Raw genomic sequence first — 27601 nt, forward strand, 5'->3', positions numbered from 1 at the left:
ATGTTGGACTGGCGTAATGAGCGTATGGGAGCAGATCGGTAAGAGCAAATCGGTAACATCGTCTCGGAATTTCATGTTCCTGTTCGTTCCAACTGAGAGACGATTTCAGCCATTTGTTTTCGATGGTGGGGAGACCCTCGCTCTTGGCTGAGAATTGATATGCGAACACGGGGATCTGCCTTGTGGAGCGAGTCGGTGGATGAGAAAGCTAGATGGTTCTGACTGCTAGGGAGATGTTGTTCTGATGAGATTATAGGAGAGGAGACGATCGAACAGAAGAAACAGCGAGATCCTTTCGTGGAGGTTTGCAGCTTGACATCTTCGCCGAGGTGCACAATTGGCCAAGTATGTGATAGAGCGAGTGAATTTTGTTTCTGTGCATGTTTGAACTGTAATCGCCAAGCGAGAACAGGCTATGTATGCTGAAGTAACAATACCCAGGTAAAAGATAACAATGAATGACAGCTCGCCCGTACACTGCAAAATCTCAAAAGGTTTGGTTCTCTGCCCATCGATCAATCAGCTAGGTTTTCTCGCCGCAGCAAGCCTTTGAACCCTTGTTCCCCTCTTACCACTGATTAAACCACTGAATCCAAAAGCGTCGCTCTCCATCATCACACGTTGCAGCATCTTCGCCGCACTGTGCCTTTTTTGGTGCTCGATGCTGATCTCACTATCCGTTACAAATTGATTGCTAGTCTGAAGACTCGGATCATAGAAAGGGGACTTTGGATCCGTTGAGTTGAGTGAATAGACCGAAGGTGGAGGCACACAAAGCGTGTTTGGTGCAGGCAAAGCGCCAGTCTGAAAGTAATTCTTGATCCTGTCATAAGCACACAAGTTCGTAACTGAGAACGAGCAATGCCCTGCCTGATCATTGATGAGCAGCGCGCTGTTCGGGAACTTGGATTGCATGAGCCTGCCGCTTCTCAGCGGCGTGACAGGATCCGCAGTATTGCTGACGAAGAGAACAGGATTGCTTGTGGAAGCACCAAACTCGTCCTCGAACTTGTGGCTTGGGCGAATCTTCCATGCCATACATTTCATCTTCAGAATAGCCCAGACATCGCCTGCTGTGGTAGACATGTTTCGGAGAAACTCCCAATACTCAACAAATTCATCAATTCCAGAGCCTTGATGGTCGATGCCGTCGGCACAGAGGATCGCGACGGTGGAAACGTCAGCGGTGTAAGATACAGGATTAGTGACCGATCCGTTAACACCACATGAAATAGTATGGGCATCTCGGAAAGGTCCTTGAAGAAGGTCGATCAAGTCGCCACTACCAGCCTCGATTTGCGGGAGAAGATTACCAAGGACTGGGAAACTGATTTGTGGCTGATAGATTGTGCTGAAAATGGCGGCCCTGAGATCGGAGTAGGTGAATACCTCTGGGCCTTCTGCTGAGCTGAGCATGAATGGGTTGTGGTACAAAGACATTACAATCTTCTGGATACGGTCCTTGATCTCGGTGAAAGTGGTGGCATTCTCAGCAAGGGGACAGGCTTCGACTCCGGCAAGCAGGCAATACGAATAGAAAGATTTCATCGCCTTGTCGTTGTCTACCAGACTACCATTGCCTAGAGAATGATTGTAGTCGTAGTCGTTAACGACGCCATCCAAAACGACGCGTCCAACGCGGTCGGGAAACATGGACGCGAACGTAGAACCGAGAAGGGTGCCGTAAGAGAAACCCCAATACTGCAATTTAGCCCTTCCGGGCTCGTAATCCATATGTCCAGCATTGGGACAATCGGTTCGTCTGCCTTGGTTGTGTTTGGCTTGAGCGGCTTGCTGTGCAACATGCTCAGCGTGCTTTTCGACAATCTCCAGCATGTCTCGAGCAACAAAAGCAGTGGTCATGTACTGCTTGATGTCTGGTCCGTCCTCAGCATCCGAAGCTTGTTTACAAGAGGAGCCGAAAGCGTGGGTCATGGACCACAGTCGACCGAGTGCAGCATCTGAGCTACCTAATATACCTTCCTCGGTCTCTCTCAGTCTCCAAGACCATGCCGAAGCAGGGTCGGATATGCATGCGGCGGCCGGCTCAGTCTCACCAATTCCGCGAGGATCGAAACCTATGATATCAAAGAACCGCGCATCTCTCCCTGTCAGATCAGGGTCAGAAGCCCCATCAACAACAAGCTGTAGTGATTTTGCTATAGAGAGCGCGAACAGAGCTCCCGGACCTCCAGGGCCTCCGGGATTGAGCAGTATCGGACCTCCATAACGAGGGTCATTAACTGATACCTTGGCGGGCAATTTTGCAACGGCAATGTTGACAGTATCATTCGGATATGTGCCATTGAAGTAGTCCAAAGGCAGACTCAATTTCGCACACTCGAACCCATCAAAGCATTCGTGGAACTCGAGATACGTCTGAGGTGATATCTGATTGGTGGTCAGTATGCTGCATGTTCAATCCTTGATAGAACGTAATCAAGACTTTGAAGTGTGTGGTGTCCCAAGTGGGAGTCCCGGTAAGCGAGGTGACACAGCTGCATGGCTTAACTCCTTAGGTCGAGAGGAGGCCATTCGTTGCAGCCGGCAGGCCTCTCGTTTCTCTTAGGCCTTCTAAGAGCCCATTGAAGGAAACGCAGATAGGATACGTTGCTGTTTGTCGCTCACTTCTCGACCTTGTGCTAGCTCCCTGCGTTGTGTATAGATACTGAGGTGAATCTGATAGGTGTTGCCGTTCGCACGTTGCTGATGCCTGAGGAAAGCTCAACACGTACCAGAGACCATTGAAACGACTTCGCGGCGTGGCCTGGCTCTGATGATGGCCGGCCGCTCTGCTCTGGAATGAGGTGATGCTTGAGGCTGGGAAAGATTGTGTCCAGTGCAGCAATCATAACAAAGGCAGCAAAGGCGGCCGTCAGGAAGCGAGAGCCTGCAGGAGCCCGCGGAGGGGCTACAAGTGCGTCACCGTGCCCATTCCAACCTTTCATGATGTCCCCGACTCCTCGAGTCCAGCTGAAGACGCAGGTGTTGATGTTCCAGGACTTCGAAAGCCGTGCCGTTCCCTGTTTTCTGCATACGAGACTCTACAGAGTGTCTGGCGAGAATCCACAAGGCAGCAGCAATTGCGGGCCCGCAGGCCATGTGGTTGTTGCGAGTGGGGCGCCTAACTTGTGACGATCACTTGCATACTCGACTGCAGCTCGGCTTCGAGCTCACAGCGGCTACGTATGTTGTATGCGGGCTTATCACAATGCGCTGGCCAAGATGACAGTCTTTGTTTGCAATTTCCATCACACAATGCGAGCCGTCATACTGAAAAGTGCTGCACTGGTGCGATGCTGTGACCACAGGTTGTATAACAACGGGATGGTAACCCATGGCTGGAGAGAGCTGGATTTCTGTTGCACAAGCAATAGTCTGTTTGACTTGAGCTTGGGGGCCAGTGTCGTGCCCCGGTGCAAGAGATGAGCGTATCGCAGAGCCTCATCCCAAGACTTGTCCGAAGAAGCTTGGTTTGTTGGAAGACAGCGGACAACTTGGAGTTGGTAACATTTGTCTCGCTACCATATCAAGTATCACCATGAGGAGAAGCGTGTCAATGCAGGCAGTAGCAACTTTTTAAGCGTGAATCCCGACCATAGATATGAAGAAACCGTAACCAAGGTTGAGTAAAGCAACCAGAACCGTGACCCGAGACAAGCGAGTCCTGATTCAATGGGTATCAATCATCTCGTCAGTGCGACCCCATTGCAATCTCCACACTTCCGTATAAGAAGCTCGAGAAACACATTAGGTCACCAGCACCCATCCTAGTCAGAAACGGTGTCTACCAGAGCTCGAACGATCGCTTCCATGAAAGACCAGACGCAGCAGACTCCCTGCTGAGACCCTCCACATTAAGTCCAAACAACGCATTACGTTGTGACACATATCGCCGTGAGATGTGGAGGAGGTTGGTGAGACGATTTACCACTGGCCGCCGCCGCCGCCACCCTGCTGCTGCTGCTGGTCGCCGTAGCCTTGACGCTGGCCGCCGTAGCCGCCTTGTCCTTGGTAGCCACCACCCTGTCCACCACCCTGTCCACCAGAGGGTCCCCATTGGCCTCCGCCTTGGCCGCCGTAGCCTACGCATGGTCAGTATATGATAAGCTCAGGGATGTATCTCATGGATACGAACCACGACCGCCACCGCCGCCATAGCCTGTGAAGGTTAGGGACGGGGGCGATCAGTAGTGAACTGCAGACTTACCACCACCGCCGCTGTAGCCACCGCCGCCTCCGCGACCGTAGCCACCTCCGAAGCCACCGCGTCCGCCGCCACCACCGCCACCAGCGCGGTCAGAGGCCTTGTCGACGCGAACAGTACGTCCATCGAACCTAGGAGAATCAGCATCTTCATCTAAGAAGGATGGGCAGGAGCACTGACTCAACGTTGTTCATGTTCTGCATAGCAGTGTCGGCCTCAGCATCGCTGGCGAAACGGACGAAACCGAAGCCCCTGCTGCGACCAGTATCACGGTCTTTGACGACGACCTGTGGAGACGTGAGCAGTCGGTTGGGCGGTTGCGAGCATGCCGTGCCCTTGACCTGGTTACTTACAGCTTCTTCGACTTGGCCGAATTCCTCGAACTTCTGGCGCAGAGTCGCGTCATCGGTGTGCCAGGCAAGGCCTCTGGAACCAAGTCAGTGATGAGGTCAGGGCTCGAGGCGGGAGGGGAGGATCGACTTACCCTACGAAGAGCTTCGACATGGTGATCTGAAGGAGCACTAAACGGTCTCAATACTAACTCTCGAGCAGGAACGAAACGCGCGCAATACAAATCGCCTCGCAACAGGTGGATGAGAAGGAGACTAGAAGGAAGAAAGTCGGAGAGGACACATGCGCGGGAGAACCATGGCGGCCTCCTCTGCAGGTCGTAACAAGCAACGTGACGGAACGAACATTTAGTCTTAAGCACCAGGCTGTATTGGTATCGATGGCACAAGCAATCGATGATGTGTGTGGTGGAAGGAAGAAGTAGGCTGCAAGGTCGTGATGATGGCGAGGCAGAGAAAGCGAGGTGGAGGGCTTGGGTTGGCGGGGCAGATAGACTAAGACCCCTCCAGGTGAACGAGCGCTAGCTGTGTTGGTGAGAGCAGGAACTTGGATCAATCATCAGTGGTGACCGCGGGACAGGCAGAGAGAACCGGGTCTCGACCGAGTGCCCGAGTGCCCGCCGTTTGATCGACTGTTGAGCGCCTTGGCTGGTGTGTGCTGCGTGCTGCGTGCTGCGTGCTGTGTGCTGCGTGCTGTGTGCTGGGTGATTTGCCGCCAGGAGGGCAGCGCTGTCGGCGGCCGCGCTCATGAATGATTACCTGCTGGCAGAACACCACCCACCCACAGCCTTGGATGGAGCTCTCGCACCCCCCAGCGCCATCCAACTTGGCTTTTCCCGTGTGCGTTTCCTCATGCCGGAATTATGCAGTCCATGGCTAGCTTAGGCCTAGCTGGGCCCAATCACAAGGCGGCAGGTCAGCAAAAAGAGACCAGTCGAGTTGTCTGATTCGAGTCCTCGACGCGCCGGTGCAGGCGCAGGCGCACTATTGGATGGCTGCAATGGGCATACACGCAATGGATGGCCTTGCAAAGCAGAGGCCAGCTTGCTTGCGTGCTCGGGAGAGGGGCGACGTTCGGATGCAGCCAGACAAGAGGCGTGACCCCACGGTGGATGGCGTGTAGCTTGTGGGATTGGTCAATCGACAGGTGGGTCCAACCAAGCCGCTTATCACGCTCACAATCCAAGCAGCTTGGACGGGGTTGAACAGAACGGTTAGAGCTGGCATGATCAGGCTGAAGAATCCGTGCATCCCTGCTGCTTCACTCCTTTGCCCGACGCACAAGGTCTCCGCGGACCACTGTGCTGTACCATGGCCTCGCAAGTATGACAGAGAGCTGGGAAGGTCACACAGAAGCGACAAAACTTGGAAGGCCGTCTGCGTCGACCCTCTCTTGGACAAGCATCTGCATCATCTTAGCTGTAGTGTGTGACGATGAAAGTACTCACTGTTCGCGTAGTGCCTTCTTCGAGCAGAACGTCAGGGCAGCGGGCCTCTGACAGGTGTCTTCACCGCACCTTCCCAACGTGCATTATACCAGCATGTAGCTGGTAGAACAGCACAGTGTCTTTCCTCTCTTCTTGTCGCTACACAAGCCTGGCACTCTTAGGGCTTGATATTGGCCATCACATTTGTCACCAGGGTGCCACAGTACAGCGCGCGTCGTTGGCCTCGGCTTCAGATCCTCAGTTGGGCATACGGACGAAGCAGATCGCTCAAGGCCCGCTTGCGCTGCGCAAATGCTGTGGAATGCAACACCTGCGCCTTACCATGGACGTTCGGAAGTGGCTTGCTGAGACGGAAGACCCAACCCTCTTGGAGCGGCCGGTCGTCGAACCTTTCCTCCTACCGAGGCTGTCCGAGGCTGTCCCCGTCACGAGGCGAAGACGGAAACGCAGCTTGACTGACAGTTCATTGCTGAAGGCTCCCTTGTCCCAGACGCGGGGGAAAGGCATACCAGCGATCGAGCGAGACCGTCGTCATGTACAAGATGTGGCAGATAGAGCTTACGGTGATACGTCTCATTCCACGCGTAGCGAATTTGCGAGCAATAGCACCGCAAGCCAACGCTATACACGGAAGCCTCGCCACAAGACGCGCCCAAATCGGTACGAGATTGGGACGAAGAAGGACAAGGGACCTGATGACAATCCCCGTCCCAATCGAAGGAGTGAGTTAAGAAGGTCGAAGCGCAAATGTAGGCGCAGCATAGTCGAGAATACGCACAGCGGCATAAGACAGGAATTCCACGCCAAGAATGTCTCCCGGGATCGGTTGACTGTACGAATACGAAGAGTGTTTGTAGCACAATGGATGTACTAACGATTGGTCAGCTGAAACCTCTGGGAACGACGGGACTCTTCCGCAAGGGCAAAGCCTCTACAGCGGCCAAGGGTTATGGGTGTAAGCTTTCTCTCCCGTATCTTAGGTAGGGCAGATCGCAGCTGACGTTTGTGCAGTACCAGATCTTGTCTTCTCCGAGATGAGGTTTCTCCGAAACGACCGTGTCGAGAATGAACACAGCGCGCAAGGCCCAGATAATAAGAAGAAACGTAAGAAAGACCATGCCCAAACGAAAGAAGGAGATATCTTCGCGTTCTTCACATCTGTACGACCGGCACTAGCAGACGTGGCTTCAACCCAGCTGACAAGTGGCGGACGCCCGAGAGTGAATACCTCTGTCACAAAGAACACTCGTCGTCGTAGAGCGAGAGAACAATCGACCGTCCTAGACCCTGCCGTTCGCACAATCAATCCAGAAGACGGAGCATCCTACTTGGGGTTTGCCGGCAGAGGATCGGATCGTGAGACCTCCCGCCCCTTTTCGTGGTCAGAATCTTTTTGCGCGCCCAGCACGACGCCAGGCCATCACAAGCGTACATCTGCTGTCCATGGGGAGGGCCTTGATCCATTGTACCAGAAAAAGAAAGAGGGACTGCATAGGCACACATCACTTTGGCGGCAAGAAATCTCTACAGGCGTTCATGAGCCAATCGATGCTGCCACGGAAGTAGCCAGGGCGTCTTCGGAAGCTCCAGTACGTTCGAGATTGTCCAGCTTGCGGTCGTCACTCCAACGTTCCTCTTCGTCCAGGCGGTCGATTTCTGTCGACCAAGACTTGCACCGTCGTTCGACTGAAGATGAACCTCCACTCTCGTCAAAGCCGCCAGTGTTACCATCCACTAGCAACGTTGATTCTCTGGAGCACCCTGTCACCGGTACTTTGCAAAGTGACGGATCCATTGCAACACCTTACGCAGGCGGAAACGCAGTATTGGCTCCGAAGCAGGTACTCGAAGATGCTGCAAGAACGCTACTCTATCGTCCGAGTCCGCAGGGTTCACGAATACCCCTGATACAGTTCCTAGCTCCTGACAGCCAGCCACTACAGCCAGCCAACCTTTCCGGTCCTAGCTTTTACGTGCAGCAAGAGCAACGGCAGCATCTGATAGTACCGTTTGAGCTTGAAGAAGAATACTGCGTTCGAGACCCGGACACTGTTGGTCGAGGCTACCAAGGCGAGAGTGAGTCCTCAATCCAGGAGGATGTCGAAGGCTTCTCTGAAGGGCCAATGTCGTACGGAAAGACGGAGGAGATGGACGATGACGGAGATGTTGTTGCAGGATTGGATTATGCAGCAGATGAGGTCGAACAAGCTCAGAGGCCAGGACACGCAGCAGTTGTGGCAGCAGGCTTCTGGCGGCCTAATAAACTATATTAAACCATGCCCATGGAGCTTCATCAAGCCTGGATCCAAAAGGGCGATTTCCCCACGCACGTCCGTGAGGCAAGGCTTGAGCCGTCCGTGCGTGATGCGCGTGGAATACATCCGCCCGCAGCTCTCACACCTCGGTTTGAACCAGAGGCGTGCTGCCGGCCATCGATCTAGCCGATTACCTGACAAAACCATCTGTATGCACTGTTCTCGATCGCTGCTGAGGCTCAACGCAGCCAAGCGAGTAGATCTCCGACCGCAATTGCACTTGTTCAGTCCTAGGCCTGCCCCATGCAGACCTACTTTCGTCACACTGGCTAACCAACATCGCCCGTCTGCGCCTGCGCCTGCGCCTGCGCCTGCCAGCCCCACTAGACCCCTCCAGCGCCTCGACAAAATCCAGCAGCACGTCTCCTTCTCCTCCTCCTCCTCCTCCTCCTCCTCCACCACCGCCACCACCACCCCACCCCCGACACAGTCAGGACTCACCACCATGGCTTACACCACCCGCAAGGTCGCTGCGGCGAACACGCTCGAGCACCGCGTCTACATTGAGAAGGACGGCCAGCCCATCTCAGCATGGCACGACATCCCGCTCTACGCCAACGAGCAGCAGACCATCCTCAACATGGTCGTCGAGGTTCCCCGCTGGACCAACGCAAAGATGGAGGTGTGTGCCCCTCCATTGGAGCCGCCGAGCGCAGGTTTTGCTCCTCGACGCGCCGCGCTCTACGCTGGACTACCCCGCCGTGGCAACATGTTACTGACAGCACCCATAGATCTCCAAGGAGGAGACGCTGAACCCCATCAAGCAGGACACCAAGAAGGGCAAGCTCCGCTTCGTCCGCAATTGCTTCCCCCACAAGGGCTACCTGTGGAACTACGGTGCCTTCCCCCAGGTACGCTGAGACCCGTCCGCCCGATATCGGACAAGACAAGCAAGTGCTGACGGCTGCTGCAGACCTGGGAGGACCCCAACGTCACACACCCTGAGACCAAGGCCAACGGCGACAACGACCCGCTCGACGTGTGCGAGATCGGCGAGCTGGTTAACAAGCCCGGTGATGTGATCCAGGTCAAGGTCCTCGGTGTCATGGCTCTGCTCGACGAGGGCGAGACCGACTGGAAGATCATTGTCGTCAACGTCAACGATCCCTTGGCTCCTAAGCTCAACGATGTCGAGGATGTCGAGCGCCACCTGCCCGGCCTTCTGCGTGCCACCAATGAGTGGTTCCGCATCTACAAGATCCCTGACGGCAAGCCTGAGAACCAGTTCGCCTTCTCCGGCGAGTGCAAGAACAAGAAGTACGCCATGGACATTGTCCGTGAGTGCGCCGAGGCTTGGGAGAAGCTCGTCGCTGGCAAGACTGCCAAGAACGACATTGCTCTTGCCAACACCACCCTCTCCCACTCGGCCGAGAAGACGGATGCCAGCTCGCTCAACATCCCCTCTGGCGAGGACAAGTCTCCTGCTCCCATCGACCCCAGCATCGACAAGTGGTTCTACATCTCTGGCGCTCCTTCCAGCTAGATGTCTGGGACCAGTGTCGACAAACCCTGTAATGGACGGCTCATGTGGATGGTGCACTATCACATCGCAAACACCTGACCGCCGTTGGAGGAAAGCGTATCGTTGGCCAAACAACATAGTTTCATCCAAAAGTGATAGATTGTCTTCAGATGCATTGCCCAACCTGTGCCGTGACTCCGTATCATGTCTCTGATATACATGTTTGTACAGCTGTAAGTGGTATCTTGAAAACGCCGCGAATGCCTCAGTTGCCTGTCAACTCCTCCTTTCGTGCCAGTTGACGTGAGTGTCTGTCGACCTGCTCCATGACCTCTGTTATGCGCATGTTGCTCAGGTCGAGGTTCATCTCCTTGCCGTCCTCTAGAGATTGTGCGTCAGCTTTGTAGGAGAGGGACCGACCGCTACTGTGGAAGGGGCCCAGAGCGATCTCGGGCAAGTCCCAAGACGGCCATATCACGACACGGATGCACGGGATGGTGGGACGCACTGAATTTGACGCCTAGCGTGGCATTCTCCTTGCTGGTCCGGGGCAGCAGCTTCGACTGGACGGACATGCCATTGGCGCGAGCGTCGGCGGGGATGAGCGATAGGAACAACCTGGCGGGCTTCGATCGGGGGCTGAAGGGGTTGAAGGCAACGCGGACTTCTGTGAGGAAACGGGTGATCATGTTGGCGAATGTGAAGTGGGACGAGGTGGCGGGCAGGAGCGCAGAGAGAAGAAGGAGCCTGCAGAGGGTCAGTCGAAGAGAGCCGTGATTTGTTCGACGCAGCCTCACACTGGAATTGCGACGACGACAACAACAACAACAACAACAACAACAACGACACTTCGAGACACGGCTGAACTGATCGATGCTCATGTCCAGACGAACAAGTCCGTGCGCCGCGGCTTTTCGATCGGCGCTGTGGGTCTGAACGGCCAGCTGGACCGCTCCCCTCCGTCATAGCTTTCGCATTCGAACACCTATTAGATGCACAATGGCGCCTCTACCTCCCACCATTCAGACGCTCTCCACCCGTCTGACCGCTCTGACAGAGGCCAACAAGTCTGTCGGCCAACTCACACAGCGACTTGCCAAGTTAGACTTCCAGCCTGGATCTCAGCCGCTGAACGGTGAAGAGGGGGATGTGCGTCTGGAACTCAGTGCTGAGATACACGAGAACTTGAAAGGCATTGAAGAGGAGCTCGAGCTGCTGAGACAAGAGGTTGAAGATGTCCTGCAGCAGGGCTCTGGACTCTCTGGAAAACGACGAGACAGTACAAGGGAGAGTGAGCGATCTAGGCTTGCAGTTCTCCTTGCACGGTTAACAGAGGACTTGAAGTTGTGAGTATATGCACCCTCCACGGGAGTCGGCAGCAAGCACTGACCTCTTGCGTGTCCAACAGATCAAGATCGCAATACCGCAAAGCCCAACTTAGCGCCAAACACAACGCCGAACGCGCAAAGCTCAAGGAACGAGAGCTCCTCTTCTCGAGCCTGCAATCCGGCGCCTCGACACCGTCATCCGCCTACCGCCAACGCAAGCAAAACAAAGGCCTTGCGGAAGAGGAAATCGTCGCGCAAGCCTCCTCAGACGTTACAGCCGCCCTACGACGAACACACCAGTTGATGCAAAGCGAGCTGTCGCGCTCTCGATTTGCCCAAGAAACTCTCGAACAATCCACCGCCGCACTCGCCGACCTAGGGGAGAAGTACTCTGACCTCACCACGCTCCTCGCAAACAGCAGGACCCTCGTCACCACCTTGCTGAAGAGTACCAAAAGCGACACCTGGTACCTCGAAACCACATTCTACATTCTCATCACGACCATTATCTGGCTGATCTTCCGCCGCTGGCTATACGGACCGCTAACGTGGTTCCTTGTTTGGCCGCTCAAGCTGATATTTCGTGTCGTCTTCGGCGTTGTTGGGTTCAGCACCGCAGCAAGCGCAACATCATCTAGCATTGCAGTCGCCTCGGAACCAAGCACAAGTCTCATCGTCAAGCCCAGCGCTACAGGTGGCGCACCTAGACGGAACAGCGATTCCAGCGCTCCACCACCGCAGAAGTACGTACGCGTTGGCGGCGGAGGCAGAGGCTATCGCCAAGGAGATCCAAGTCCGCCCGACTCGTTATCTCAGCAAGTCGGCCAGATGGCAGAGCACACGCAACAGCAGCAACAGGAGGAGGTGGCGGAGCACCCTCAGTTAAGGGCGAACCGACAGCAGCCAGACAAAGAGGGCCCTGTGGTTCGAGGCGATGGGACGGTGTTGGAAGAAAGCGACAAGCCGAGGAATCCGAAGAAGAAGATGTGGGAGGAGGATGTAGAGAGTGCGAAGCATGGTCAAGCGCAGCAGGTGCAGCAGCAGGTGCAGCAGCAGGAAGGAGTGGGGCAGAGGAGGAAGCGGGATGAGCTGTAGACGGCAGGCAATAGAACCATGCAAAGAACACGGACATTACTATCTATTCACCATCTTTTCCCTCATCATCTATAGTTACACGATAGATGAGAAATCACACAGATACCGCAATGATTGCATAGAAAGAAACAAGAGAAAGAAAGCAGTAAAACACGCTATAAAACGTAGGTGATAGAATCACATGAAAGGAATAGAGATAGTCCTATTTTATTTATTGTTATTTCTCTTATTATCTATAGTTACACGATAGATAAGAAATCACACAGATACTGCAATAATTGTATAGAAAGAAATAAGAGAAAGAAAGTAGTAAAACAAAAACGCGCTATAAAGCGTTGGTAATAGAATTATATAAAAGGAATAGAGATAGACCTATTTTATTTATTGTTTTTTCTCTTATTATCTATCTATAGCTAAGTAGGAGAGGAGTAGCTATATAAGATAAATAAGGAATTATATGCATACTGCTATAGTAACATAACATACGTAGGGGTATTAAAGAAGGGCGCTAATGTGTGTAAGATAAGAAAACAGACAACTGTAGCTCTAACGTCTCTCTAGACAAGGTATAAGGTATAAGGTTAAGTATAGTGTAAGGTATTTACTATAGTAGGTAGTAGTAATAGATAGTAATAATAAGGTAGATACTACGATAATTGTATAGAAAGAAACAAGAGAAAGAAAGTAGTAAAACAAAAACACGCTATAAAACGTAGGTAATAGAATCACATAAAAGGAATAGAGATAGTCCTATTTATTTATAGTTATTTCTCTCATCATCCGTCTATAGCCAAGCAGGAGAGGAGTGGCTATGTGAGATGAACGAGGAATCATATGCGTACTGCTATAGTGACGCAACATGCGTGGGGGTATCAAAGAAGGGCGCCAATGCGTGCAAGATGAGAAAACAGACGACTGTGGCTCCAACGTCTCTCTAGACAAGGTACAAGGTACAAGGTCGAGTGTAGTGTGAGGTGTCTACCACGGTAGGTGGTGGTGATGGATGGCGACGACAAGGATGAGCTTGACTCAATGATGATGGTCATTCTCCTCCTCCTCCTCCCCCTCACTCTCGTCTCCCAGCGTCTCGGGCACGTCGACATGGTCCTCAATCTCCTCGTTGAGCAGGAGGCCCATGTCAAACGTGCGCTCTCTGCGCTCCTCGGCGGCGTCCCAGTCGCAGCGGCAGTCCTCCATGATGAGTCGAATGGCCACCTCGGGGACCAGGACGGCCTGGACAAAAGTAGCGGGGCCCGAGGCCTGCACGACGGGGTCGCTGCACCGCTGGATTGGTTTGCTCAGGAGAGCCATGACGGATTCGGTGATGAGGCGGCGGCCGCGCGGGCCGTAGTAGCCCGGGTAGACTGCGTTGTCGTCGAGGGCGTACGAGGCGAGTTGAGCTTGCTTGGAGGGGGACAGGTCGGCGCGCTTCGAGGGTACGGCGGCGGCTTTGCCCGTCAGGGCGAGGGGCTCGTAGCGCGCGCGGTAGGTGCTGGCGACGTCGCCGGTGAGGATGCCGTGCAGCGACATGCGGTGTTTCTTGATCCGTTTGGGCAGCTCGTCCCACTGGATGAGCGGGAGACGTTCGGCGTCGTATTCTCTCTGCGCGGTGGCTTTCTTGTGCCCATGGCAAAACGCGGCTTGGTTCTTGACCGTCTTCTTTCGTCCCTTCCAGAAGTGCCAGTAGTCCTGCTGGGTGACGGGTTCGTTGCAGATGGCGCATTCGGTGCCCTCCTCTGCTGGAGCGGGCAGTTCGCGCATGTAGGAGTCGATGTGGTCCATTTCTTGCTGGGGGGCGCTCGAGTCGGGCAGACACGAGTCTGGCGTGTCTGATGTCAGGTCAAGATGGTCGGGCCGTGTCGGTCTCAGAAGACGGTCGAGTTCTGCCTTGTTCATTGCTGACGAGTCAGCAGCATCAGCGTCGGTACGAGGAGCTTTTCTTCTCTTCTTCCCTGGCGCCACCGTGCGCAGCTCTGGGTCGCCTGGCTCTTCTGGCTTTGCGTGTTCCATGCCGGCGCTTATGCCAAGGTGGTGGAGCTCGTCGTCGCCCATGGTGGAGAGGTCGGGCTCGCTGCCTTCGGGCTCGAGTGCGAGGGTCTTCTTGTTGGACTGCGACCCGTAGTTTGTGGGGTCGTTGGTCCTCTTCTTCGTGGGCAGCGGGGCTGCGTGTATGTTCTTCGTCTTGCTTGCGCGGCCAAAGGTGACCTTTGGCCCCTTCTGCTCGGGTTGGCTCGACATGCCAAAGCCCCAGACATGCTGTGCCGAGGCTGCGGTGTCCTCTTTGTCTCCCCCCAGTCGCACCTTGGCTGCGCGACTCTGCTCGAACTGGCCGATCTTGGGCACTCGAAGGGCCGCACCCTGGGCTGCAGCGCTGCGAGGCTTCGTCCGGGGTGGCTTTCTCAGCCCTGGTTCTGGCCCTGGCCCTGATCGTGACGACGGAGGCTCTGCTTTTCGCTTGCGTGTGGAGCTCGAGGGCTGTCGCAGGGCGTCCTCGGTGGGCGCGGGTCTCGAGGGCTTGGGTGGGGTCCGCAGGCGCTCGTCGCCAGAAGACTGGGGCTCTCTGGTCAGGTCCAGCTCGGCGCATTCGTGGAGCCTCGGCCGGTCCTGGGGCGTGTCTTGGTTGTGGTGTGCGTGCTCGTGATCCTGGCCGGTGGCATGCGGCTTCCCACCGACCGTCTTCAGCAGCCGTGAGGCGCCGTCTCGCGTCTGGCCCAAACGGACGGCCATTGGCGGCAGCGGCAGCGGCAGACGGCAGACGGCAGACGGCAGACGGCAGACGGCAGACAGCAGACAGCAGACGGCAGACGCGGGACGCTCGATACTGGACGCTCGACGCTCGACGCTCGACGCTCGCAGCAACCAAGGGAGCCCGGAGACGAGACGACGAGTAGCGAGTGCGGGAAGAGCACTAGCGTCCTTTCTTATCGATTGGGCCGTCACTTTTTGTCGCAGGCGCAGGGCCGACGTCGAACACACCACAGCCGACTTCTCCCAGCCAGAGCCCGCGCCGAACCCGACGACACAACGCCTGCCCGCCTGCCCGCCTGCCCGCCTGCCCGCCTGCCCGACGACACAACGCCCGCCTGCCCGCCCCCGCCATGGCCGTCGACGAGGCGCTCCAGCAGCCGCTCCACTTCACCGGCCACCGCCACCTCGTCTCGCGCCTCCTGCTCGCAACCCTCTCCGGCCGCCCCGTGCGCATCGCGCAGATCCGCTCTGGCTCAACCAACCCGGGCCTCACCCGCTACGAGACCAACTTTGTGCGCCTGCTCGATGCCGTCACCAACGGCGGCCAGGTCCAGTTCAGCATGACGGGCACCACCCTCGTCTACCGCCCGGGCCTCATCACCGGCTCTGCAGACGGCCTCGGCGCCCACGCCGGCGTCCTGCGCCACGAGATCCCCCGCGAGTGCGCCCGTCGCGGCGTCTCGTGGTGGCTGCTCCCGCTCTGCCTGCTCTCGCCCTTCAGCAAGGGCAACGTCAACGTCATCCTCCACGGCGAAGGCTGCGTCACCTCGTCCACCGCCGCCGGCGACGTCTCCGCCGACACCGTCCGCACCGCCGTCCTGCCCCTCTACAAGTCCTTCGGCATCGACCGCAACATCGAGCTGCGCATCCTAAAGCGCTCGTGCGCCCCGGCCGCGGGCAAGAGCGCCGGCGGCGAGGTCCAGCTCGTCTTCAACCACCAGGTCCGCCTGCCCAAGACCCTGCACCTGCTCAACCCCGGCCGCGTCAAGAAGATCCGTGGCGTCGCCTACTGCGTCGAGGTCCCCAAGTCCAACAACGAGCGCATGATCCACGAGGCCCGCGGCATCCTCAACCGATTCGTCCCCGACACCTACATCTTCTCCGACGCCTCGCCCGCCCCCCTGATCCCCACCACCCACAAGCCCCACGCCGGCGCAAAGGTCAAGGGCGCTGTGGGCTTCGGCCTCTCCCTGGTCGCAGAGACCAGCACCGGCTGCATGTACAGCGCAGACGTGTGCTCACCCCCCGACGGAGGCGTCCCCGCCGACGACATCGGCAAGCAGTGCGCCTACCAGCTGCTGGAGAAGATCAGCCAGGGCGGCGCTGTCGAGAGCGTGGCGGCCCCGACCGTGCTGATGCTCATGGCCATGGGCTCCGAAGACGTCGGCCGAGTAGCCTTGGCCAAGGACGTGCTTGCGAGCGAGGACATGGTCTCGCTGGCGAGGGATTCCAAGGCCTTTGGCGGCAGCGGATGGGGATTCCGAGAAAACGGCGGCAACGAGGATCGAGGCGAGATTGTCGTCAGCGTGGTAGGGCGAGGTGTGGGCAACGTGGGGCGCAAGGTTGCGTAGTTGCGTAGTTGCGTGGTTGCGTGGTTGCGTGGTTGCGTAGCCAACTTACCCCCCCCCCCCCCCCCAGTTTGGTTTTGCACAGGCATAGAAAAGGCGTTCAACGGTGGGGAAAAGCATACTTGTACGATCAACGATACCCATTTCCATGCTATACGCATACTGCAAACGTCTTCTGCAAACGTCTTCTGCAAACGAGTGAGCTGCTTTCCATGGGGAGGAAAAAAGAAGAAGAAGAAAGAAAGAAAGAAAAAAGTGCAAGTACAAGTGCAAGTGCAAGTACAAGTGCAAATGCAAATGCAAATGCAATTCGAAAAGCAACGACGCCGCCCAATGCTCATCGATAACCCTCCCATCGATTTGTACAAAACACACGCAAAGCCCAGACAAGAAGCCGCCATCCTCTACTCCTTCCTCCTGCCGGCCGAGCTTCCGCTCACCTCGCTCCCCTCGTCGTCGTCGTCGTCGTCCTCCCTCCTGCCGTACTTCTCGTTGTACCGCTGCTCCTGGTCGCGATACGGTCCTTCATCACCGCCATCGCCATCGCCATCGCTCAGCAGGTCCTCGTCCGACTCGCCTGCAAATGCATCGTACAGCTCGCCTCCCCGCCTCGCCCGGCCCTTCTTCTTCGCCAACGCCCCAGACAACATGCCCGTCTCCTCGCGGTCCTCGGCATCGTCCAGCACCTCAAACTCGTACGCGTCGCGCGACAGCTTTTGCTGCTTGCGTCGCGCAACGTACAAGTACGCGCCCAGCCCTGCAACGAACACGATGATGAGCGAGAGCGACCCGTAGATCCACATCTGCGTCCGCCGCGACACCCCAAACGTGGGGAAGATGGACGGCAAAAGCTTCTCCTTCTCCTCCTCCTTCTCGCCGCTTGCTGACGCTGTCGCAGTAGCTGCTGGCGTTTCTGCCGTGACCGTCGTGGCTGTCGAGGCCGTCGATGCTGTCGGGGCTGTCGAGGCCGTCGGGGCTGTCGAGGCCGTCGAGCTTGCCTGGGCCCCGTCGTTCCCTGTCGGCTTCTGGTTGACAGGGCGGTCGGGGTGATCAGACGGATTCGCCGTCACGCTCGGTGTACCGCTAGGCAGCTTGACCGACGTCGTGTGTGCAGGGTGGTCGTCGATCTTGTCGTGGCCATCGTCGTCGTGCTCGCTGGGAATGGGGAGAAGTTTGGCTTTGGACGAGTCGATGGATTCGCCCCAGAGACGCAGCTTCCAGTCGGTGAACGTGCCGGTTTTCTGGTTGTCGGGCTTGGTGTCCTTGACAATGACGGTCCAGTTGCCCACCCCGGCTTCGCCCCAGTGCGCTACCGACATGAAGGTCCAGTCTACGTAGCCGTACGTGTCTTCGTCGTCTCGGCGCGCGGTAGAGAGGTGGGAACTCATGCCGGCAGGGGAAATCAGCTCGACACTCAGGTCGCCACGGCGCTCGTGTTCGACATTCATGGTAAGCGTAATGTGTTCGACTCGCTCAAAATTGGCTTTCTTCAGCATGTCCGCAGTCACCTCGAACACACTTGCCAGCCCTGCTTCGCCTTCCGGGATAGGCTTCTTGACGTGCATCCAAGGAGACCAGAACCAGGCTTGGGGCTTGACGAGCTTCCAGTCCTTTGCCTTGTCCACAATGGCCCATGCGTCGAGTTTGCCGTATCCAAACTGGTGGCTGTACATGCGTCCGAGAGTCGTCTTGGCCCAGTCGCTCGGCTCGTCAAAAGGCACAGCTGTCAGGACGGTGAGCCACTGTACATCACGCCACGTGAGATCAGGACGAGCTTGGAGCAGCAGAGCGTACACGCCAACACCAATGGGGCCTGCAGCCGATGTGCCTCCGTGCTGACTTGTGCACGTGTTGGCACCGACATCTGTGGTGTGGATTGCATCACCGCCTCCGCTGCTGTACGTCACGACCAGCTGTGCGGAGCAAGCCTCGGAGTAGTATGGGTGTTTGTTGTTCATGTCGATGGCACCCACCGTGATGCTGTAGATGCTGTTGGTGTAGCCGTCGAAATTACAGTTGTCATCGCTCGCAGCACCGTTGCCGGCGGCGAAGACGTAGATGGAGCCCTTGCCGCCCCGTCCTTGTTGCACGGCGGTCACCATGGCCTTTTCAATCAGGATACCCGGGGCTTGCATGGTCTTGCCATCGTCTGGGGGACCCCACGAGCACGAGTAGATGTCATTCTTCTGCATCTCGTAGTTGATGGCCAGCGCTTCGTCCAGATCGGTGATCTGTCCGGAGAGAATGCGCACGCCGGAGACTTTTGCGTCATAGGCCAGTCCCACACCGCAGACGTTGTTCTTGCCGGCGGCGATTTCGCCAGCGCAGCGTGTGCCGTGTCTGTCGTCGGAGAGCTTGGGCGTAGGTAGATCTTCGTGGTCGTTGAAGTCGTGCGAGCCCTCGGCGAAGAAGTTGTCCTTCAGGTCGCCGCTGTCGTAGTCGAGACCGTCGTCGACGACGCATGCGGTGACGTCCTTGCCGGTGATGCCCTGCATCCACACGTCGGTCACGTTGATGTCGTTGCCGGGCGTCTTGACGTTGAAGAGGTGCCACTGCTCGGCAAAGATGGGATCTTGGATGCTGAGCGACTTGGCGACCTCCCTCTGTGAGTTGATGGCATCGTTGACGTTTGCGCGCGGAGGTATGACACTGCGCTTCCAGTGCCTGGCCTTGAGCTTCTGCTTCTGGGTGAAGCGTATGCTGTCGAGTGGGTGGTACTCTGGGCCGGCCTCCCTCTTCCGCCGTCTGCGCTTCAGCTCCTGCCTGGCGTCGTCGACAACGTCGTTGTCGTGTTTGGGCGCCCTGAAGACGTAGTGGTCGTCGAGGGAGCCAAAGGGGCCTTCGAGCGTCAGGCCGAGATGCGCCGCGAGGTCCGAGGGCGATGTGGAGGGAGAGATGTGGATGGCGTAGTAGTCGTGGGTGGCGTAGTTGCGCTTGGGCAGGTGGTGGCCTCCCGCTGCGGCCAGCGTCACCGCCGACAGCAGAGTGAAGATGTCGAGAAGGCGCATGGCGGCGAGGCCTGAAGGATACTGGATGCGCGGCCGGCGACGGTCATGCACTGCTCAGGTGGCAGGGAGTCGTAGAAGACAGCGGCGACAGGCGGCGGAGGGCAGGGGACAGGCGGCGGAGGGCAGGGGACAGGTGGGTTGGGCGCTTGAATGTGCGTGGACGGGTGGTGGAGTGGCAGAATAAGTGAAAGGTGGTCGGTTGTATAATGTCGGCCTATTGGGAAGGAGACCGCCGATTACGACGACGACTGGCTAGGGCGAAAGCAGGGCGAAAGCAGGGCGAAGCCAGGGTATGGATGTCAGCAGTGCGGACTACTATGTACAGTGTGTGTGTGTGTGTGGATGTGGATGTTGTCGTGGTGCAAAAGGCTGCAGGACTCCAGGTCAAAGGTCGAAACGATGGAAGCCAGCAGCGTGGACGACAGAAGGTGGTGAAACGCTCGACGTTGCTAAAGCATGCCCGTCCGTTCCCTTCGTTCCCCGAGCGTGAGCCAGGCAGGCACTACAGCCAGATCACCGACAAAGATACCCGTCGCCGCTTGCACGCAACCGGCTAGACGCGCAAAGCGGGAGTGCGGCAGAACCTCGGGCGAAACTTGAAAGCGACAGGCGGTGGGGCCCTGGGGCCTTGGCGCCGCCTTGTCCAGTCTTCACTCTTGAGTCTTCAGTCTGCAGCTTTCCGTTCTTCATTGTTGATTGTTGCCGCATAGGCGCTGAGCTCGTCAAGGGCAAGCAAGCTAGGCTGGATTGGGCACGAGTGTAGTAGTGTACCTACGCAGAGGCTAGAGCTGCCGCCTGCCACCCTCTCCAGCCACTTCAGCTTGGCCTGCCAGCCATCATTCCATCGCGATCGTGTGGTAACTCATCCAGTCCACCCCAGCGCTTCCCCTGCACCCCTTCCCTTCCGCTTCGTCCTCGCTCTGTCGTCGTCGCCTCCTCGTCCCTGTACATAGCCGTCGTTCTCTGCTGCATCTTGTCACTTGTGCTTGCTGCTCCCCGCCCTCGCCGTCTGCGTCCCCAGGCCATCCCAGCATCATCCAGCGTACAGCACAGCACCTCTTCCACAGCACGTCCTCGGCAACAACTCCACAACACCTCGACACCTCAACACCTGCAACTCCACAACGCCTCGACACCTCAACACCTCCACACCTCCACACCCCCGCACTGCTGTATCCCTAGGTAGCTATCATGCACGCCGTACCACTTGAAGCCGCTCCTAAGTGACGTGTGGTGACAGTGTAACTCCGGCTGCACCCCGACCTGCGTCAACCCACCTGCATCTGCCTCTGCGCCTGCATCTGCACCACTCGAGCTCCCTGCGCAGAGCCGTGAGGTGTGGCGGCACACGCTCAGCGACCCATCCCCTCCATGCTCTCGCAGCAATATGGAAAACAGTAGAGCCAGCGGCACCTATGCCACCCGCGTCTCGAGCCCCCCCACAGCCCAACAGCGCTACCACGCCTTTCCGCAGAAGCGCAATTCCTATCGTCGCCCAGCAGACGCCCGTCCCCAGCCCAAGGACCCCGACATGCCCACCCTCGTCCCCACCCTCATCCCCAGCAACACGGCCCGGCCAGTCGCCCCACCGGCTTCCAATGGCGCTGCTCGACCTGCTTCTCACAGGTGCCGGCAAAGTCAACCAATCCCACCAGCAACAGCTGCCATGGCCGAACCATTGCCTGCCGCGCCAGAAGTGCCTCGAGCACCACCCACGTCTTACAAGGACCCGTACGCGCGCACGTCAAGCACCAAAGGCCCTCCTCGCTCATCGCGCGACCCCACCATCCAGCTCAATACGAGCAGACAGCAACCGACCATCCAGACGGCTGCTGGCAGACTCTACGAGCTGCGCTCGCCGCCCTACGCCCCGATCGAGCCGCTCTCAGGCTCCCTTGAACGGCGCAACTCGCAGCGCAAGCCCTCTGTGCCAGATCGATCGCCGCTTCAGAAGCTCGAGGGCAAGCTCGATGACATTAGCAAAGAAGAGCGCCGCGCGCGCATGCTCGAGGCAGAGCTGGCAGCCCAAGAACGCGTCGAGTCCGAGATGCGGGCTCGCCGCGCACGTGAGGCTGCTGAGAAGGAGAGACGCATCGTATCGCAACCTGTGCCCAAATACGAATTGACCCCCGACAACACCCAGCACACGGGAAACAACAAGCGTCGTGTCTCAGCGCCGCTCCAAAGCAACCCTAGATCACCCGACACTACGGACTTGGACTCGGAAGATGGCTATGTCTATGATCTGACCGAGCCATGGAATCCATCTGCAGCGCAAGCTGTCGCAGTACCAGCCCCTCACCGCATACCATCACAGAAGCAGCCACGCCTCACCTCTATACAGAAGGTCCCTCACACCGATACTGCCATTGTACGCAATGCAAGCATCAAGGGCAAAGAACCAGCTAGCGTCTCGAGGGGGGTAGGCAGCTTCAAGGACCGCATAGCTGTCCCAGTCACGCAGCCTATCCACCGAAAACCAGTTGAGCAGCCCATCGGAAGTCTGACGCCACTGTCGGGGCTCGGCCTTGAGGATGCAGGTGTCGAGGATACCCTGGGAGGTGCCGAAGTCATCCGCTCTGATAGCAGAAGAAAGTCGAGCGCAGACCCATATGCAGTCCAAGAGCCTGCCCGACGGGCGAGTCAGAGAGACAGCAGGGGCATCATGGCTGCCCGGATGGAAATGCAGCAGCAACAAAACGACCAGAAGGGTCTTCCTCAAAGCAACGGACAATTCCAAATCCACCCGTACAGCTCGCCTGTGCCCCCAGTAGCTCGGAAGAGCGTCGGGTTCTCTGACGTCGATTCGGACATTCACCCCCAGACATCCCGTGATGCTCACCATCGCTTCTCGCGTCACCAAGGGCCTGAGCGAACATACGTCAGGCCGCCCATGTTAGAAGAGTGGAGACAAGCGCCAATTGCTACTCTCATCTCAGAAGACCTGGACTTGAACGCCCCCGCGAGAACGCCCAATACTGCGAACAAGACTTGGTGGGAAGAGGGTCAAGCGGGTCGACGCCGGCGATCCGGTACACACGCGGAGCCTTCGTACGACGGCTACGCCGATGGATCTACATCTCAGACAAGCTTCAGCCCCCCACTGTACCTCAAGTGTGGTCCACTTCTTCGATACACAGGCCTTCGAACCGACCAGAGCAGAGCAGGCAGAGAGCGGGAAATCTGGAGAGGTAGCGTCATGATCGTCACTACCGATTCAGAGTCTTCCTACCAGAGACCACCGACCCTACGCTTGTTCAAGCAAGCAATGGACCTTCTTCCGCCATCTCCACAGGAGCTCGATGACGACTCCGCTTACGTTGATCCAATTGAGGGACAATCTAAGACTTCGAGAACCGGACAGACCATGTATGTCAAGGCGGTGGACGAGATTGTGGAGAATGAGGACTTGTCTCGAGTTGAAGACGACACTGGCCTCTTCTCTCTCGTTCGCGGTGCAGGCGCCAAGCCAACACGCATCCACAAGAAGGACGGCGAAAAGCTTGGCAAAACACGCGAGATCTCTGGTGTTCGTCTTCATGCTGAGCGCGGGGTCACATTCTGGCGCTTCAATCTCGAGATTGAACTGGGAAGCACGCAAACGCGGGTTGCGTACAGGATCAACCATGGTCCTGCAATCGGGTTCTGGGTACCAGCCAAGGGCGAATCCATGAACATCATGTTCCACAGCTGCAACGGCTTCTCACTTAGTGTAGACTCGAAGGAATTCTGTGGCCCGGATCCGATGTGGCGCGACGTCTTGAATTCCCACCAGAGCAGGCCCTTTCACGTCATGCTTGGCGGTGGTGACCAGATTTACAACGATGCAGCAATGAAGCAGACGACCCTGTTCAGGCAGTGGACGGAGAACAGAAACCCAATGGACAAACACCACACCCCTTTCTCCGAGGACATGCAGAACGAGCTGGAGCAGTTCTATCTGGACCGCTACTCAATGTGGTTCTCGCAAGGTCTGTTCGGCATGGCCAACTCTCAGATTCCAATGGTCAACATCTGGGACGACCACGACATCATTGACGTAGGTTCACTGCTCTACCTACTTCAATCCTTGCTTTTATTAACCATCACAGGGCTACGGGTCGTACCCTCATCATTTCATGCAAACACCAGTCTTCACCGGAATCGGTGCTGTTGCCTTCAAGTACTACATGCTCTTTCAGCATCAGTCTGTTCCCGCCGAAACGGAGCAGACGGAGCCATCGTGGCTGCTTGGGAAGAACCCTGGGCCATACATCAAGGAACGATCCCGAAGCGTCTTCATGCATCTGGGCCAACAGCTGGCTTTCCTTGGACTGGACTGCCGCACTGAACGACAACGTGATGAGATCTTGACTGAGGACTCGTATGACATCATCTTCGACCGTCTCGAAGACGAAATCATCAAGGGCAAGACCAAGCACCTGATTGTCCTTCTTGGTGTACCGATTGCTTATCCAAGACTCAACTTCCTGGAAAACATCTTGACGAGCAGATTGATGGATCCCATAAAAGCTATGGGTCGCGCTGGCATGCTCGGTGGCTTTGTCAATAGATTCGACGGCGGCGTTGAGATACTTGACGATCTCGACGACCACTGGACAGCCAAGCACCACAAGGAGGAACGGAACTGGTTTATCAAGGAACTGCAACACATTGCAGAGACCAAGTCTGTTCGCGTCACCATCCTTGGGGGTGACGTGCACCTCGGTGCCGTAGGCCAGTTCTACTCTAACAAGAAGCTCAAGATTCCAAAGGACAAAGACGCCAGATACATGCCCAATGTCATCTCGTCGGCGATTGTCAACACGCCTCCACCAGACATGATGGCCGATGTCCTCAACAAGCGCAACAAAGTGCACCATCTCGATGCCAACACGGACGAAGATATGATACCAATCTTTACGCATGACGTGGATGGAAAAAAGAGGAACAACAACCATCTACTCCCCCATCGGAATTGGTGTAGTATTCGCGAGTACAAGCCGGGATCCTCGCCGCCTGGGACCCCCGAGCCGGAGGAAAGACCACAACCGGGCAGGAGACTTTCAGACACTTTCAACCCTCGCCAGATGGTCAGAAGATTTAGTAGTGATCAAGCGCAGCGACCTAGTGCACGAGGGCGCGGCCCTCCTCTGTCGTATTACAACAACCCTCAGAACGCCACTGCCGACGAACTACAGACCGGTGTTCCCAGTCAGCCACAATCTTCGTTCTCGCCTGACCGATCGGAAAGTGAACGACCCGCACGGTCTCGCCGCAATTCGCTGACCTCCCTCTTCCGGCGTCGCCTTTCAGTGGACAGTGTTGGCCGCCACGAATCCACACAGAGCCTGCCACCTGGAGCCCACAAGGATCCCTCGCTTGAGCGCCCATCCAACTTCCGCCGTAGACCAAGCGTCTTGACAAAGAAAGGACTGCAGCAGAAGCCGAAGGGGGATTTCATAGACCTTGAAGGCGGTCTGGATATCTGTTTGAATATGGAAGTTTCGCAGCATGATCCAGCCGGCATTACCATGCCTTACCGCCTTTTGGTGCCTGCACTCAGCTATGCAGCCCCTGAGCCTGGCGTAGTCGAGAAACAGCCGCGCAAGGGCAGTTTCATGGGCTTGTTTGGTGGAGGCCGGCGCAAGAAGAAGACCATCGGTGATGACGGCTACTCACAAAGTGGCAGTGAGAGTGGAAGTGGGAGCGATATTGGGGAGATGTCCGAAGATGACGAGGAAGAGCGTGCTGAGCAAAGGTACAAAGTCGGACCCAGGATACTGATCCCCGGCTTTGGATCCCGGAACAAGCGTGCTTCCTCTGCAAACCAAGTCCATCCACCTGACGACCATTTGAGCTCAGGGTTCCATGCCAATGAGGCCTTGGCAAGCTCCGTCCACGCAGACGGCTCGCGCGGTGTTGCAACCGATCGAAGACAAAGCATGGATACCGGATCCACAGACCATGGCCGTGGAGCCTCAGCATGGGAGTCCGTTGGAGGGAGAAGACACAGCAGCGCCCCTCAGTCTCAGCCCGCGCCTCAGACCGCGGCGCTCCTGCCCTCACGCTCCGGCTCTCTGCGCAAAACACCCACGCACAACTCATCACACAAGTCACAGCTCCCCAACCCAGAGTCACCCGAGGTACACAAAAGGTCCATGGGTGGCATTCTAAACCAACACGGCAACAATAAGTTTGAGCATGATGCACACGTCCTTGCGCACACTTCGTCGAATGCGAAACGCGAGTCCTACCCGCCACACCCGGCTATTGTAGGCGCAGGGCCAGGTTCCCCATACAATGCCCGAGGCAGCATGCAAGCCAGAGAGGACACCTCAGGAGGTGACTACTTTAGCAGCGGCAGTCGCCAGCCTCGACCAACCAGCCAATCTCGTAGCGTCTCGAATGGGCACTATGCACCTCCTGCGCCCGATAGAGCGGCGCCAGTACTCGCACCTGTGCCCGCACCTGCACCTGAGAGAACCGTATATCCTGAGCGAGGCGGGTATGACCGTACCTCGTACCCTGCGTACCCCAGCCGCAACGGCAATGCCGGTGTTGGGGCGAGATACCTTGGCGACGGACGGTATGAAGATGACGACTACGATAGTCTGGACGATGATGACAGAAGTCTCAGTGGCGGTGAGCAGGCGATGAGCCAGGAGAGCTTTGTGCTACCGAAGCCGAAGAAGAAGTGGCAGATTTGGCGATAGTGCAACGGTATGCATGGTGGCGACGAGGTTGAGCCGGTGGTGATCCAGGAAGGCTCATCTCTATTCTTACGATTAACGATTTCATGATGAACGAAGGGTTCGAAAGCTGTACGGAAGACAGTACGTAATTGTGTTCTAGCGATTTATCCATTTTTCACCATTCTCCTTCCAGCGTTCGTTTGTCGTGTCGGTGGCAGATAGTCCTTCCAGCCAAGCCAGGGTCGGTTCCTAGCGGAATACGGACGCGACGTCTGTCACTTTATGCTATTGAGAGCAAATGAAATGGTCTCCACAGGACTGTCGATGCTGCAGCAGACCTCCTTCGCGATTACCGGTTAAACGGGAACACTCGCCTCACCAAGCAAGCCACCTGAGCGAAACATGCCATAGGCCCTTCTACACCCTTCACGTGCCTTCACTCATGGTAGGCCTATCGCTCTTGCGATTGACAGCTCCTGGTTTGCATTCAAGACCACATGGGTTTACTAAAGGATTATCTATCAACGACCTCAACCACATAATACGTAGTGATTATACTCTATCCGTACGCATTCTTTAGGAAGTGCAAGAGCACGTTAGGGAGCGCTCTGGCGATATACAAGTTCTCACCTGCACATACTCAGAAGAGACAAGGACAGGCCCCTCGGTTCTTTCAGTTTCAGTTCCTGCATTTTGCCGTGGAATTTAGGTCGTGTGGGTCACAATGCTGGTGATAAAGAGTAGCATCCGACAAGGACTGGCGCAAACTCATCTTGACTTGGAGGAGACTGGCTGAGCACTCCTGCCACCCTCGACGCCATGTATCAGCACATCTCAAAACTGGTATACAGCTCGCAGAATGGAGTGATGCATCATACAACCAGTCGTGAGTGAACGAGTGGATTCGGGGCGCACAAGAGTGCTGACCGACTCGACCAGACCCGCCCATTCTCGTCGTAGCAGCTCAGGGTGGACATCGCAGGATCAGTCTTGTACCAATGAGTAGGTACTCGCCCAATACGGACCGTCTGCCTCGTGGCAGTGCATGCTCACACGCTCACATTCTCGGTAGAGCTCCCCTGTTTCCCCAGCTTTTAGCACGGGGCTGCAATTTGCCGAACGCAAACGATAGATCTGATGAGCATTAGCACCCTGTTACCAGAGCTGTGACTCGTACAACCAGTGGTGTGGTTGCTCTTGGCCCGGAGCTTTCGGTCCTCTTACCTTCGGGTGGCTGAAAAGGTTCAGTCTTGGTATCACCTCATTGGTGACCTCGGACCACGTCTGACACCCGTCACGAGTATGTCTGGCAATCTTACAGGGCGGACCATCCACAACAATGAGCCCGTATAATCCAAGTAGTTGTTCTACGCTTACTTCCTGATCCAGGTATGCTGG

The 27601-nt window shown here is 56.7% G+C and overlaps 10 protein-coding genes across 11 annotated transcripts, besides 26 other annotated features; 5 read left to right on the forward strand and 5 right to left on the reverse strand.

Moving 5' to 3' along the window:
* Window positions 1–519: 519 nt before the first annotated feature.
* Window positions 520–2948, reverse strand: EKO05_0001912 (uncharacterized protein; the record flags this gene model as incomplete). The annotated part of the gene is made up of 2 exons (XM_038942274.1): window positions 520–2391; window positions 2736–2948. The coding sequence occupies 2 exons, from the start codon at window positions 2946–2948 to the stop codon at window positions 520–522; spliced, it is 2085 nt and encodes a 694-aa protein (XP_038795379.1).
* A 979-nt stretch (window positions 2949–3927) lies between these two features.
* Window positions 3928–4711, reverse strand: EKO05_0001913 (uncharacterized protein; the record flags this gene model as incomplete). 2 transcript variants are annotated; one of them, XM_038942269.1, is made up of 6 exons in its annotated part: window positions 3928–4085; window positions 4139–4162; window positions 4211–4338; window positions 4388–4494; window positions 4561–4633; window positions 4692–4711. In XM_038942269.1, the coding sequence occupies 6 exons, from the start codon at window positions 4709–4711 to the stop codon at window positions 3928–3930; spliced, it is 510 nt and encodes a 169-aa protein (XP_038795380.1). The 2 variants fall into 2 exon arrangements, with proteins under 2 accessions (XP_038795380.1, XP_059491780.1); XM_059635797.1 differs by having other exon boundaries at window positions 4388–4633.
* Window positions 3937–4005: a tandem repeat.
* A 501-nt stretch (window positions 4712–5212) lies between the features above and the next one.
* Window positions 5213–5260: a tandem repeat.
* A 1046-nt stretch (window positions 5261–6306) lies between these two features.
* Window positions 6307–8278, forward strand: EKO05_0001914 (uncharacterized protein; the record flags this gene model as incomplete). The annotated part of the gene is made up of 3 exons (XM_038942221.2): window positions 6307–6837; window positions 6891–6960; window positions 7017–8278. The coding sequence occupies 3 exons, from the start codon at window positions 6307–6309 to the stop codon at window positions 8276–8278; spliced, it is 1863 nt and encodes a 620-aa protein (XP_038795381.2).
* A 329-nt stretch (window positions 8279–8607) lies between these two features.
* Window positions 8608–8635: a tandem repeat.
* A 48-nt stretch (window positions 8636–8683) lies between these two features.
* Window positions 8684–8717: a tandem repeat.
* Window positions 8718–8766: a tandem repeat.
* Window positions 8766–9803, forward strand: EKO05_0001915 (Inorganic diphosphatase; the record flags this gene model as incomplete). The annotated part of the gene is made up of 3 exons (XM_038942396.2): window positions 8766–8942; window positions 9052–9171; window positions 9234–9803. The coding sequence occupies 3 exons, from the start codon at window positions 8766–8768 to the stop codon at window positions 9801–9803; spliced, it is 867 nt and encodes a 288-aa protein (XP_038795382.2).
* A 244-nt stretch (window positions 9804–10047) lies between these two features.
* On the reverse strand, window positions 10048–10663 carry EKO05_0001916 (39S ribosomal protein L44, mitochondrial; the record flags this gene model as incomplete). The annotated part of the gene is made up of 2 exons (XM_038942391.2): window positions 10048–10163; window positions 10291–10663. 2 exons carry the CDS (start codon window positions 10661–10663, stop codon window positions 10048–10050), a joined length of 489 nt encoding a protein of 162 aa, XP_038795383.2.
* Window positions 10598–10626: a tandem repeat.
* A 118-nt stretch (window positions 10664–10781) lies between the features above and the next one.
* On the forward strand, window positions 10782–12205 carry EKO05_0001917 (Protein transport protein sec20; the record flags this gene model as incomplete). The annotated part of the gene is made up of 2 exons (XM_038942253.1): window positions 10782–11128; window positions 11191–12205. 2 exons carry the CDS (start codon window positions 10782–10784, stop codon window positions 12203–12205), a joined length of 1362 nt encoding a protein of 453 aa, XP_038795384.1.
* Window positions 12133–12166: a tandem repeat.
* Window positions 12206–12325: 120 nt separating the features above from the next.
* Window positions 12326–12348: a tandem repeat.
* Window positions 12349–12489: 141 nt separating this feature from the next.
* Window positions 12490–12512: a tandem repeat.
* Window positions 12513–12768: 256 nt separating this feature from the next.
* Window positions 12769–12806: a tandem repeat.
* Window positions 12807–12812: 6 nt separating this feature from the next.
* Window positions 12813–12843: a tandem repeat.
* Window positions 12844–13234: 391 nt separating this feature from the next.
* EKO05_0001918 (uncharacterized protein) lies at window positions 13235–14932 on the reverse strand (the record flags this gene model as incomplete). The annotated part of the gene is made up of 1 exon (XM_038946812.1): window positions 13235–14932. One exon carries the CDS (start codon window positions 14930–14932, stop codon window positions 13235–13237), a length of 1698 nt encoding a protein of 565 aa, XP_038795385.1.
* Window positions 13253–13285: a tandem repeat.
* A 3-nt stretch (window positions 14933–14935) lies between the features above and the next one.
* Window positions 14936–15012: a tandem repeat.
* A 3-nt stretch (window positions 15013–15015) lies between these two features.
* Window positions 15016–15058: a tandem repeat.
* A 172-nt stretch (window positions 15059–15230) lies between these two features.
* Window positions 15231–15272: a tandem repeat.
* Window positions 15273–15303: 31 nt separating this feature from the next.
* Window positions 15304–16524, forward strand: EKO05_0001919 (uncharacterized protein; the record flags this gene model as incomplete). The annotated part of the gene is made up of 1 exon (XM_038946813.1): window positions 15304–16524. One exon carries the CDS (start codon window positions 15304–15306, stop codon window positions 16522–16524), a length of 1221 nt encoding a protein of 406 aa, XP_038795386.1.
* Window positions 15725–15769: a tandem repeat.
* Window positions 16516–16564: a tandem repeat.
* An 8-nt stretch (window positions 16565–16572) lies between these two features.
* Window positions 16573–16589: a tandem repeat.
* Window positions 16590–16741: 152 nt separating this feature from the next.
* Window positions 16742–16773: a tandem repeat.
* A 1-nt stretch (window position 16774) lies between these two features.
* Window positions 16775–16830: a tandem repeat.
* Window positions 16831–16925: 95 nt separating this feature from the next.
* Window positions 16926–19529, reverse strand: EKO05_0001920 (Kexin; the record flags this gene model as incomplete). The annotated part of the gene is made up of 1 exon (XM_038946814.1): window positions 16926–19529. One exon carries the CDS (start codon window positions 19527–19529, stop codon window positions 16926–16928), a length of 2604 nt encoding a protein of 867 aa, XP_038795387.1.
* Window positions 17373–17396: a tandem repeat.
* Window positions 17446–17514: a tandem repeat.
* Window positions 17637–17671: a tandem repeat.
* A 324-nt stretch (window positions 19530–19853) lies between the features above and the next one.
* Window positions 19854–19891: a tandem repeat.
* A 282-nt stretch (window positions 19892–20173) lies between these two features.
* Window positions 20174–20218: a tandem repeat.
* A 585-nt stretch (window positions 20219–20803) lies between these two features.
* Window positions 20804–20835: a tandem repeat.
* An 81-nt stretch (window positions 20836–20916) lies between these two features.
* Window positions 20917–26224, forward strand: EKO05_0001921 (uncharacterized protein; the record flags this gene model as incomplete). Its single annotated transcript, XM_038942381.1, has 2 exons — window positions 20917–23568; window positions 23621–26224. 2 exons carry the CDS (start codon window positions 20917–20919, stop codon window positions 26222–26224), a joined length of 5256 nt encoding a protein of 1751 aa, XP_038795388.1.
* Between the last annotated feature and the right edge of the window lie 1377 nt (window positions 26225–27601).

Source organism: Ascochyta rabiei, chromosome 3 (genome assembly GCF_004011695.2).
Source record: "Ascochyta rabiei chromosome 3, complete sequence".
NCBI lineage: Eukaryota > Fungi > Ascomycota > Dothideomycetes > Pleosporales > Didymellaceae > Ascochyta > Ascochyta rabiei.